The sequence below is a fragment of the Poecilia mexicana genome, unplaced genomic scaffold (assembly GCF_051168715.1).
Source record: "Poecilia mexicana isolate PSO_F unplaced genomic scaffold, ASM5116871v1 scaffold_21, whole genome shotgun sequence".
Taxonomy (NCBI): Eukaryota; Metazoa; Chordata; class Actinopteri; order Cyprinodontiformes; family Poeciliidae; genus Poecilia; species Poecilia mexicana.
In genome coordinates this window covers 15,142,657-15,155,523 of record NW_028263390.1, presented here as the reverse complement: position 1 = coordinate 15,155,523, position 12,867 = coordinate 15,142,657, and the positions used below count along the sequence as shown (strand labels likewise).

Genomic DNA, 12,867 nt, shown 5'->3' with positions numbered 1-12,867 from the left:
TTTGGCAAGCATTGAAAAGAAAGATGACAAAAGAGAATTCATATCAGTTTGGATGGCTAATAGTTGGCTTGGTCACTATGCACAGGAATTGTCAAATCAAACTGGTTTTATGACTTACACAATGTAAAGTCAGAATTAGGTCAGGTATGATCCTAGATCCAGGTTCTGACTTCACAGCTCTAAGTAATACATAATTAGAAGCTAGTTAGCATCATGTTACGTTAGCTGCAAATAATGAAGCTAAAATCCCGAGGTGGCCCTAATAGGAACAAAAAAGAGAAAATGTGTGTTATTACATAATCATATATATATATATTTTAAACTTCATTTCATATTGTAATGTTATTCCCTCACCAAAACTTTATTGCATTCTTGAGAAATCTTTGGATAAACCATGGCGACCATTCAGGGGGTGCCTAAGCTCAGAGGTTATCTGCATAATATGGGAAATTTACAGGAAAATACTAATATGGAAGCAGGAGTAAAATATGGTAGTTTCCCAGCCAAAATGGGAGACTTGACAGGTATGCTGTTAACAAACACCTGTTGGAACTTCATGTCTGCTGAGCTTATGTTGATGTATTCAGGGGTGATGTGTTGGTACATTTTCTCATTAAATTTGAACCATTTAAAGCACTTGAAAACATACATTGACAAAAAAAAGAAACAGTTTTGACTAAATCTCAAGGTCTACTTGGAAGTATTACTTTATGGGTGCTTGCTTATTGTTGCATGGTCGTTGAGTTGGTGCCCATCTCCGGCAGTCATTCCTCAGTTAGGCAGGATACACCCTGGACAGGTTGTCATGGTGTGATGTTGAATAAATAAGAATTAAAAGAAGAAATTGCATGTTTGTTTTGAGCAGCTGAAAACTTAAGTTCTGCAAAATGCTGTTTGTTTACATTTAGTGGACTTGGCACTTAGCAGCAAGGGGAAGTTTGCTCACATTAAGACAAATAACATGTCTTTTCTGGTGATTTTACACAAGCCTATAAAACGTGATTAAAATGTACCTATGGTTCTGTTTTAATTTTTGCTTTATCTTTTACCTTTACTGACTGTGTGTTTGGTTTGTTGTCTACAGTAATACAAACTAAGGAATGCTTTTTCAATCTCAAACAGATTAAACAGTTGATTAATTCAGATGTCAGGTTGCAAAAAGAAAAGCTGTGAGTGATGGCAACACTTAAAAGAATCAGTGAAGATAAAGACGGACTGTGTATTTTTTTTCAGATGATCCATCTTAGTAATGACAGCATCACAGAGGGAGGGGGAAACCATATATAAATGACCCCTCCACCCACAAATCCCTGCCATTAGTCACAGTCTCCCTCGCTTTCCGGATGCTTTTTTTCTTAATATTCACACTTCTCTTGTTACCACAGAAACACTTAACCTCCCTTTATAAACTGAAAATTTGAAGAAGCTGTCTGACTGCGCGCTGCGGTTGGGTCCTGATTTCACACTCGAATGCAAACACGGTCACTCACACATACTGTCAACTGCAGTAATGAGCTTTAAATTAGCTCTCCGCCTCTCTGTGGGTTTAAAGTCCTTCTCTGTTCAGTGTACAAGTAAAAATGGAAAGGAAACAGAGTTGGTTTTGACCATACAAGGGGCTGAAATACTTTTGGAAAAACAAATTTTGTGAGTGGGGAAGTGAATGTCTTTGTTTTGTAATCATGACAATCTGACAACATGCAGTTAAAATTTCTATACACTATAAAAACCTCAGCTCTTCCTCTGGATGAGGAAACCCAGTTTAAGGATGTTTGCCTCCTTCAAAGGATCCAACTGCCTTGTTTTCGCTTGTTGGCAGTGTTTGAGATCCTGTTGAGGAAATTACCGAGTGGTGAAGGATGAGAAGCTGAAGGAACGCAACTCTGGTGTTGAGCTGTAGAAAATGGTGCAATGTTAGTATTGTTTAGGGAAATAAATAAGGTACCAGAGGTAGAAATAATTTGGTGTCAACCGTTTAATATGGTTTTATCACAGTATTTTGTGGTATGTTGAGATAACAACAATGATAATACAAACTTTTGTACTTTTTTGAAGAAACTGTGACTTTCATAGTCCTACAAACACAAAGACTGCTCTTGAAAAATATTCCTATTTGTAATTCCTATTTAGTCATATGTTCAAACTTATTGATATTTACTGATGCTCTCATTGAACAAACAGTGGTGAAAATAGTAAAATTAACAGTCCCTGTATTGTACATAACAATACAGTTATGTGGAGGTTAAACGTCATTAATTGGAATTTATCATGGCAATTCAAGAAATATATCACGATAAACGATACAATAAATGCCCAACCCTTGCTATACATAAAGAAAACATTTATCAAATTCTACATTTTTTTTCACCTTTTTTTTTAAATTTATCACTCTGAATTAATTCCCTTTTTACACCAGAAAATGCATCAAAGTTCTTAGTTTCTTCCTATGAAATGAGTTTAGTATCATTTCAATAATCAAGGAGTTGAGGCTTTGAGAGCAGCCACAGGTCATCAGATAAGGGGTTTCTGCTGTAGCCTTATGTCCTCAACAGTTCACGCTTGGGCGAGCTGAGGAGTTTTGAAGATCCGTGTGTGTGTTTGCTAAGCTTGTGGTACTCATTATAGAAGGCCTGCGTGTGTGTGTGTGTGTGTATTTCAGAAGAGAGGGGGTTGCAGGTGAACCGTTTGGATTCAGACTGAGGTCCTTCGTGGGTCAATGGATCCTCTGACCGTTTGAGAGGGAGGTCGTGATGGTCGTCCAGGGGGGATCTATGTAATGGCACTAGTTAGGAAAAAAAAGAAGACTGTCAGGACCCTTTCCTGCTGTGACCAGTCCTCGTCTTTATGGGGTGGGATAAACAAATAGTCAACACATTTGCTTTGGTGTACGAGACTGAGGATTGGGTGTCTGGCATGTGTCATTTTGATGACACTCTGTCTGTCCTGATTTATTGTAGCCTTTTCCTGTTAACTATGCGACTATTTAAGAGGATGGATCAGTCATCAGCACAAATCAAAATGGTGAATGTAGATAAAACAAATAGTCAGACTATTTTTCACAGCAAATATTTTATATTAACTCCTTTTTTCTGTGTTAGAATGATGTCAAAGAATAAGTCTGTTTTCTGTTATTACTTTTTATTATTTTCAAGGTTTCTCCTAGAAAACTTGCTAAGCCCGGTGGTTGGCCGGCTAGGGCAGTCAGTCAAGCCCGTTGTGCTTTTGAGTTAAGAAATGTTTAAAGTTGACAGGAAATTTTAAAATATCACTTGATAATCATATGCTATTGAAAGATTGGATGATTAATACCTGAACACCAGCTATAAAATCTCAAAAAATGCAAACATTTTAAAAATACTTGAATAATGATTTTCCTGGTGGGGGCACAAGTAAAGCCTGGTGGCCCGCCAGACTTATAAAACACTGGAGGAAACCCCGATTTCTCCAAACGGTAAACTTTTACCTTTTCTGAATTCTTGCAATGCGAGTGCAATTCCATTTTGCTTTCTGTAACCTTTTGGTTGTTTTGTAAGTTGGACTAAAATTGAAGCAAGGCTCAACGCTAAAGAAACGCATAAAGGACATTCTCATCAAAGCAGCTAATGCTTTATTAACATCATTTTGAGTAATATATCGACATTAGCTCATCTTTAAATCCTACAAGGTTTTTGAGCTACAGCTTTATTAAGTTTAATCATTTAAAAAGAAAAAAAACTTTTTTTCTTTGGCCTTCTTCTTTTTGGGAATGTTTTGTGATCATTCTGTGCTGGTGTTTCTCTAATCTGCAACACAAAAAGCAGTCCGGTTTCTCTCAGTGGATGAGGAGCTTTTGTCCAAGCCGACTCGCAGCCTATTGATCACTCATAACCCCCTCTCCTTTTTGTGAAGTGTGGATCAGTGTGCAGCCCATGCAGTTGTGCAGCAGCAGCAAGGGTTCAGCTGCTCTCCGAGTGTGCAAAAAATGCACCTAAAAACTTTTTCTTGCTGCACAAACTTTTAGGCAGAAATCTAAAAATTCACCTTAAGCCTGATCTGACTTCAAATGAAACGGCAAAATCTCAAAAAGACAAATGAACTCAAATAAGGAGCGAAGAACGCACAAATTGTGGGACTCCCGTCTTCTTGTAAATTGCTGCTGGAGAGCGAGAGGAGGAGCAAGGGGGAGGGGAATACACAGCAGGGAGGGGAGCATGAGAGAGCAGAGGCCATTCACTATGACACACACATGCACGCACTCCAATGCAAACACATGAACACTTTGAGACACACACATGCACGCCGTGGATGCAGGAGAGAGAGAGGAAGGGAGGGAAGCTTTTAGAGACAGAAGCAGGCAGAGGAGATCCTTGGCAAGCTAAAGAGAGCGAAAGAAAAGACCTGGAGGAGTCAGTTCAGAAGAAAACTTTTCTATTTAGGACCAGACCGCACTCTAACTTCTAGAAAAGAAAATTAAAGAAAATCACAATGCTTTGGAGAGTTAAGAAAATCTAAGGATTTTTTTCCCCCCTGGAACTGCTAGGAATACTTTTTTGTAAAAATCTGGATATGTGACCTTCTGTGGAAATCCTGTTTCCTTCTGAACTTTCTCGCCATCACTTTTGAGAAACATTTTGTCATCATTTCATCTGAAGAAGGGCCAAGCCACAATGCCTACTGGTAAGAACGGAAATGTCCAGCTATAAAATATATATTTATTTTCTTAAATGGGTATCAACATGTTTCTATTGTGATGAGACTTGATTTCTATGCCTGACGGTTTGCTTTAACATTATACACTAGTTGTAAATTTCTACACTATATTAAATTTTGCTATCACAAAATCGCCCTAAGTGCATAATTTCTGTGAACTACTTGGTTTATTTTTTTAACAAATCTTAAACATGTTGCTTCCCTCTTGCTGCATGTTGAGATGCCATTCGGCAGCCTGTGACCTAATTTAGAGCCTCAAAGGGCAGCAGCTGGCAGCAGGCTGCAAATGGGTATGAAGCAGAAAAGAAGAGGAGGGGGAATAATTACTTTTTAGCGCAAAGTCTTTGGTTTCGAGGTGCTGGAGACAATGGAGTACTCCGTATTTCTCCTCCCACTCTGCATGTCCGCGGGGAGGGAAGGGTGCCCATCCAAAACACATAAGTGCACATGGCTCAGGGGGAGGGGGGGGGAGGCGGGTGGTGATGAGATCCCTTAAAAGTTCCTACTTTTAGAGTCTCTCACCTGAGGGGCCACGGATGACACCCTGCAGCTCCAGCTGTATAAGACTTTTTTGTTGTTGTTTTTTTCCATTCAGAAATTTAGGCTAGCATGCCACAGTCTCAAGCAAGACTGAAGGGTGTGAACATGGGTGTCTCATGGGCGAGTACAGGACTGTGGGTGTCTGAAAATAGGGACAGCATGCGGGAGGATTCTTCTCCCACAGCTACTCGACTATAACTACACTGCACATTCCTGAGTGTTGTCTCTGTGGTGTCAAAAACGCAAAGAAATCTTTGGACGCTTTATTTTTCATAGGGGGGGTTTATATTTGAAATGTTTTGCAGCTTTGTTGAGTGTGTTCTCTTTATTATGTGAAAATGTTGTTGTTAATTAGTCCACTAGCTGCAAGCATGTGTTTGCTTAGGTTTTATGAGGCAATGAAAGCCCAGATTTATGTTAAAGGGATAGCGCAGTGAGATGGAGTTGTGTTAAACTGTAACAATCAGTTAGTATCTTACCTACAGTGGATGACTCTCATAATGACTTTAATGTAAATTCATATTCTTTGGATCAGAAAGCTGAAATTGACAAGTAGTCTCAGTTGCAAAGACCAAGGGGACTTCTATTATTTTAAAGAACCCTGAATTTCAGAAACATCCAATTATTTTATGCTAACACTATGAACCATTAAACCTTTGATTTGCAATGGAGGGCGAGTTAAAAACAAGCTAATATTTACACAGGAAATGGTTGGGATGCGGTACGCCACCAATAATCTTCCTGTGTAAAACATGTTCTGAGAATGATGCATATAACGTGTCAAGTTTGACATAAATAGTAAAGTGTAAAAATAAAAAAATATGCTTGAGCATTGTTTATTTTAATTTTTCCTTTTACATCGGACATTTTCTGTGATACTTTACATGTTCCAATCTCAATCGGTTTCACGCAGGACGCTCATTGGTGGCACACCGCCTCCAACCTCAGTGTAAATAATCACCAACTTCTGTGTAAATAAAGATTTAAAAGGTCACAAGGCGATGTTTTCATAACTTTGCAGTTTTGAAATTGGAGTTAAGACATTAGGCGTCTGAGTTGGTCTTAGCCCCTCTTGGACTAGCCCTTTGCTGCAGTTAATCTGGATTTAAAATAAATGAAAATGCAAGGAGAGCAATACACTGCAGATAATTAAACTGTTTATAAATAGAAACTAGCTTTAAACATCCCAAGCGATCCGTTTAACCCGTGCGCATATTTACTGTAAACATCTTGTGGTTATGATGAGTGTTTATACTTCAGGAGACAAATGCAGTTGTTAATTGGTGCACCAGGTGTCCACTGTGTTTACTTTGGTTTATATTAGAGCCTTTTTAAGCATGTTTTCTCTTCTACCTCCTCTTGCTTTGCTCCAGCAATTCATGCAACATTCGCATTTGAGTATATTCCCCAAACCCGCGCATTTCTTTGTTGGTCTAGCAGTAAGTTCAGTGGAAACCCCGCCTCCTATGTTTCCCCCTCTGTCTGTATGTGTCTAACCTCTGGGCCCTGCGTTCGTCTGCCTCTCCTCGCTGCATTAATTGGGCTGCAGTGTGAAATCCAGAGCGACACTTTAAGGTCTTTAGCGTCAGTTGCGATCAAGGCTATGTCTCTATTAGAAATGGGGACAGATCTGAAGTGGAATATGAGGAAAATGGGAAGTTGAAGATTGACAAGGTTTCAAAGCGTAAAATTCTTGTGCTATTAAGTAAAATTTTTAGGATGTACTGTTATAAAGTTAGTGCTTGACTGGGTAGATTGGTTGGGCTGAAGCAAAAGGCAGAATTCAGAAAAAAAAATGTTGAGTGGGAAATGGAGGAAAGGAAAAAATATGGGAGTGGGTGGTGTTTGACCTTCGGCCTTCTTTCTCATCTTTTCTTCCTACTTTCATTCCTATGGGACATCTACCCCTCATTCCTCTCTCTTACTCACAGCTACTCATGTCCCCGGGGTTAAAGACGCTGCCAAAGTGAAAACAAAGGCGACGGCATTGCAACTGGTTTCGGTTATCCGTTCAAAGTTCTTGAGTTTCTAGCAAGAAGTACACAGGACTGTCAAAGATTGAGTTGCCATCTGGAAGGCATACCGTATAATAAACAAAATCTTGCAAGCAACTTTGAGTAATGTCAGTAAAATCCTGTCTCGTGCTCACACTTTTCGTTTTTTTGTTGGGATCCCTCCTTTTCTTGCAAAGGCTGGTTGGAAATTTAAGGATGTTCCTGTACTTAACAGTAAATCCATTTGGTGTTTAAGCTGCTGTCAGAAAGTCGCTGTCGGGAACTGCTCATAATGGGAAGCTCGGCCAATCACAGTGTGCAAAAGCAACCAAGTCGCAACCATCACTGGAAGAAATAAAAATGGAAATCTTATTGTTTGCTTCCTTTGGTAAGACTTTATTTGAAGGGTTGTGCATAAGACTGACATGACAGTGTCATAAACATGACACATCTGTCATGAACATAAAGAAGTCTTTATGAATGTTTATGACAGTTGTCATGAAGTGTCATTTGGCAAAGTTGCTCTAAAAGTTGCATTAAAAGTGCCAACTTTGCATGATTTTGTAAATTATGATAATTTAATGCAAAGTTGTTACTTTTAATGAACTTTTAGAGCAACTTTGCATTAAAAGTGTCATTATTTACCGAATAACCTAACCCTAAAGCAAAAAGAGCCCGAGGAGAGAAAAAGGAAAAAAAAATAAATAAAATGACTGCACCTAAATGTGAACATGGGCCGTGGTGGTCAGTACCCACATTATGTACAGGTTGGCCTATGGTTATTTTCCTAAATAGAAAAGAACAGGCATGGTCTGACTGAAAGGAATGTCTGGTGGAAGCTGAATTGTGAAGTTGGCAAGGTTCCTGTCGAGAAATGCCAGATGTGTTTTAAGTTTCATAACAAAATATGTTGATGGAGAAAAAGAATGACGGGAAGGGAGGGAGAAAAGGATCGGAAGTCAGTTTATGAGTGGTATGTGAGCGTATTATAAAGGTGTGAGTGAGCAAAACGGGATAATTTATGGAAATAACTGTGAGGGAAAGTCATTTAGTTTGTTGGTGTGGTTAATGTCTTGACCTCTCTCCACTAAGATGCAGCTCAGAACTATGGTTTTGTTTTCTCTGATGCATTACACTCGGTTGCATGTGTAAATTAATCTTCATAAAAAGCTGTTAGATTACTTCAGTCTTTGGCTAGCTTTGACTGTCAGATGTTTAATTAGACTAATAGAGGTTTTGTCATATGTTTCTATTCTGTTTTGTGAATGCAACTACAGCAAAGAGGAACATTTTTCAGTCATTCAGAAAAACCACCATCTATAAGTAGTGACTGGGATTTTCCTGCAAGCTGAAAGGTTTTTGGAAACTGCCTGTTTCTTTGAAGAATTTCATTTAAGTGATTGTTGTTTGAAGTCGCTGCAACATCTGAAAACGGCTACAAGAATTTCACTATAAAGCTTTTGATCGTTTCCATGACTGTCATAGAAGCTCAAATCAGAATCCAAATAATTTAAAATGTTCTCGCAATAAAATCTAGATCAAAACGCTTGTACAATGGTAAAGTCCCAGCATTTCAAATCAGGAATTGAGTGTCTTCTAGCGTTTTGCTTCCTGAAATGGCAAGAAAATTGTGAGCAGCTTGAAGGTTCATGAGAAGATCAGGGTTGTTGCATCTGAAATGTTTTTCTTCCATATTGTTATCCTTTGTTTATAGAAAATCAGTTTCACTCTTAGTTTTCTTGCAGTGTAGCCAGAGAGAAATGGGGATCTAATTACTGCATTTAGTTCTCATAAAGGTGCCAAATGCTGTTGTGTGTGGAATGGACATTTTTAGCTTAAATTATATTAAAAGCTTATCTTTAGTCATTTTTTGACTTTGACACAAAATAATTTCTGTAAATTTCTCTGTTTTTATAACAGTTATGATGCTTTGAGGATGTGCACTGAAGTTGAAACTTGAATTGGAAAAAGTCTGGGTTTAAAAAGCACCCACTAGTTTTATTTTTAATGCAGGCTGTGGATACATAAAATGTAGTAAAGATGGCTGATCTTTGAACGATCCAGATTATCTTTAAAACAAGGGTCTGGTGCATTCATTTTTTCTATTCTGACAAATTAGGCGAATTCATTGTTTTAATACGTCTAGCACTTAGCCACTGATTTGTGCAATAGTAATTTTAATCCTAAATTGCAGACCAAAGTAGTGATGAGAGCTCTCAGCTGCACAATGCACAAGCAGGTTATCATAAAGCTCCTCACAGTTTCATCTTGTGCCTAAATGTCTCCTGTGGATCATTTCCATACATTTCTAACCCAATGGTTCTTTGGGCATTTACAATGCAAATTCAGCACAGACCTTTGTGCATACAAGTTCAGGACATGTTACTTCATTTGCTCCACATCTGTCTCTGTAATGCATTTGTCTGCCTCTAAAATGTTTCCTCTCTTGCCCTTTCATTTGAGTCTCCTGATGTAGCCAAACCAAGTGGGTATCTTCTCAAGTGGCAACCCTTACAGGATGAAGTTCCCTTCTTTGATATTCTATGGACTGTGTTTTCTTGCCAAGGGATCCTCCCTGGGAATCACGTGTTGGATTTGTTGCTAGAGCCACCATGCTACAGATTGTCGGTGTGTTTTTCCTGCTGGAACCCGGTGATTAAGGAAGCCACTTGACTTCAAATAAGCACTGGGAACAGTTTTTGCTCAGTGACATTTTGTGTATAAAGTAATGTTTTTGCGGAACAACTTCGCAGTTTAAAAGACTGCATGAGATGGGTATTACAAAGCACTCTTAGAGCTTTTCTGAGCTACTTGTGAGGCCCCCGGGGCCGTAAACAGAGAGCAGTGCTCTCAGCTGTTTGCTTACCACTTCACAACAAAGAGCACTTCAGGTGGCTGTAAAGAGTATGACTGAAGTGAACCAGTTAAATTTGGCATGAGTCATTAAACTTAGCTGGACTGGTAGGGAGGCTTGTCCGGCTGACTTGCACCAGTGGAAGGGAAATCACTGCACCTCTGTTCACAGATCTACAACTGATTAGTTTTGCGAGTCTGTGTGTTTTTGTTGCATACGTTGACCAGTCTTGATGAGAATTGCTAACAATGATGATGAAAATGACAAAGTGACTTTTATAAGCAAGAAGATTTTCTATCATAGAAATGTCAATAGACTGACTGTTTGGGAGCTTTGAACTTTAATTAGGTGCACGCTTTAAAAATTCATGACTACAGCTTAACAGGGCGAACTTGCACACGTCAACAGTAACGGCGCCTGCAGGTGTGAACTCTGATGTTTCCCTTAAGATCAAGAGTTAACCCTGCTGTTATATAACGACAACCAAGATGTTTATCTCTTTATCTGGAGACATCAGTCTCATGTTTAGTCAAAGCGACAGCCTTTTTATACAGAGAAAACCATGTTTTCTCGTGATCATCAGATATTGATGGCAAGAAACTGAGACTGTTTTGTGTAAAACTGTTTCATCGTTCAGCACCGCTGCAGTCACGCATGTAATTGTTTTCAGCAAAACTCCTTAATGTGATATAATCAAAATCAGTTTCTACATGCCCCTCTTAATGTCTGTTGAAGAAGTAATAGTTTTGTTTTTTAGTGATGTCACACTGAATTATTTGCATAACAAAAACAAACTAGAATCGCAAGCAGTTAAAAAAAAGGGGTGCAAGCCCTGCTTAACAAGTCTGGCCACATCCCTCCTCATGCTGTGTTGTGTTGGTAACATCGTCTCTCCCCCAGGTTGGTTGGCTGGGTGGTTGCCAACAGGATAAATATAGTCCTCTACAAACTACAGTATGCTTCTCAGACTCACTACACCATAAAAAACAAAGAAATGTTAAATGCAGTTTTAATATGATGCCAGATTTAAAAGTTGTCAACGAGAGTTAGACTTCTTATTTTTAGCAACCCCTGACCTTCAGTTTTCTGATGTTTGTATTATTTTTCATATTTGATTAACATTCTAAAAATAACAGCAAAACTCCAATCTGACAGAGGCCTATGGCCATTTATTAGAACTGTAATGTCAGCATTGTGCTAAAATGTTAAATGGATTGACTAAAAATACAGAAATAGTTTAAAGACGTCATCTTATACAAGCCATTTCTAAATTTGATATTTTTTCATACTAAATATGGCTTCTATCTTCTCATGCACAAACTTTCTTCTAAATCAGTTTGTTTAATGCAGTAACCTTTTTAAGTATATGGAGTGGAAAGATTATTTACTTCTGTCACTGTCACTTACTATATTTAAGTTAAATAAACTCTAGAGAAAAGTCCACATACTTGACCAACATAATTTCCTCGTGGCTTCTCATAAAACATTTCTCTTAATCCATTTGTACACATTATTATAATCAAAATAAATGCTTCCGCCTTTTGTACTCTGTTTACCGTTTGCCAGTCTTCCGTCTGTTTCTTTCTGGCTGTCGGTGTTTGCCTTTCATAAGGGCCTAATGTCGAACATATGAAATCCTCGCTCTTTGTTTGAGTTCAATGAAAGCCAGAGATTGATGCCAGGTTGCTCAGACACTCGCTGTATTCACTCCCTCCTTTGGCAGGAGACGCCGACCTCGCACACAATCTTTAATCCTCACGTGCACATTCAGAGACCAACGACGCGCGCACACACACACACACGCACAGAGCAGAAACAGTCCCAGCCTGCATACTTAGGACCATAATTAGAGATAATTTACATGGATCAAGTTGAAAATAATCTGGATAGCAGGTAACTAAATCCTGGTCATCTTTATTCTGTGCTTGTGTATGTGTGCGTTGAGGTCAGACTGGTTGATGTGTGAGAGGGGAAAATAGCCTGTTCACCCAGGAAACGGACAGGGTGTGCCCCAAACATGAAGCTGAAAGGTGGGAATGAGGAGCAGGGCAAACATAAGATGGGGCAACATCTCTGTGGTGTTTGGGTTTTTTGTGTGCTCACACTTCAGTCTGCATGTGCAGGATTCACAGATTTGTACGCTCTACCTAGTTGAACGTAGAACCATTGGTGATGGAACCATCAAATAATCAGCTTTGGTATGGATTGTGGAGTAAATAATTTCTTGTGAAACGTGCACTGAAAGATTTGTCAAACGACAAAGGAAATGGGTATTTGCCCATTAAAGTCACAGAGTGCAACTTAATCTGTCTCTTTGTGCATTGTGTGCATGAAAGCAGAGTGTGGCTTACTGAAAAGCCACGTCTGTTTGTGTTTATGTGCGTTGTTGATTCACTCCACAGATTTGTTGTTCTTTCTGATCTTTAATTGTTAGAAAGTGGGTCAGGGCTGGGGTTTAAACATTTGGAGGACACAAAAACAAGCAGTAAATCCTTTCCAAACTTGTCAGAGGGAAACTAACACTTCATCCCACTTAAGTCTTGAGACACTGGAGTTCCTTCCTGCTTTTCTTGGCAGGGGAATAGAACTATAAAGAATCCTGAATCATTATCCATCCATCCATTTTCTGTACACCCTTGTCCCTTAGTGGGGTGTCGGGAGAGGTGCTGGTGCCCATCGCCAGCAAACGTTTCGGTCGAGAAGCAGGGTACACCCTGGACAGGTCGCCAGTCTGTCGCAGCCTTAATCATCATCTGTAAAATAGTTCAGGTTTTTACTAGACAGTCTCTC

At 39.1% G+C, this 12,867-nt stretch overlaps 1 protein-coding gene across 3 annotated transcripts in view; it reads left to right on the top strand.

Moving 5' to 3' along the window:
• Positions 1-12,867, top strand: part of LOC106920692 (pleckstrin homology domain-containing family G member 1) — a 64,064-nt gene that overhangs the window by 24,365 nt on the left and 26,832 nt on the right. The window contains exon 1 of one of the 3 annotated variants that reach the window (XM_014991858.2): positions 4,135-4,656. The exons of the other annotated variants lie outside the window; for them this stretch is intronic. Within the exon in view, the coding sequence (XP_014847344.2) occupies positions 4,647-4,656 (10 nt within the window). The 5' untranslated portion in view covers positions 4,135-4,646. Of the gene's footprint in view, positions 1-4,134; positions 4,657-12,867 lie in introns of those variants that run through there. 3 annotated transcript variants of the gene reach the window in all.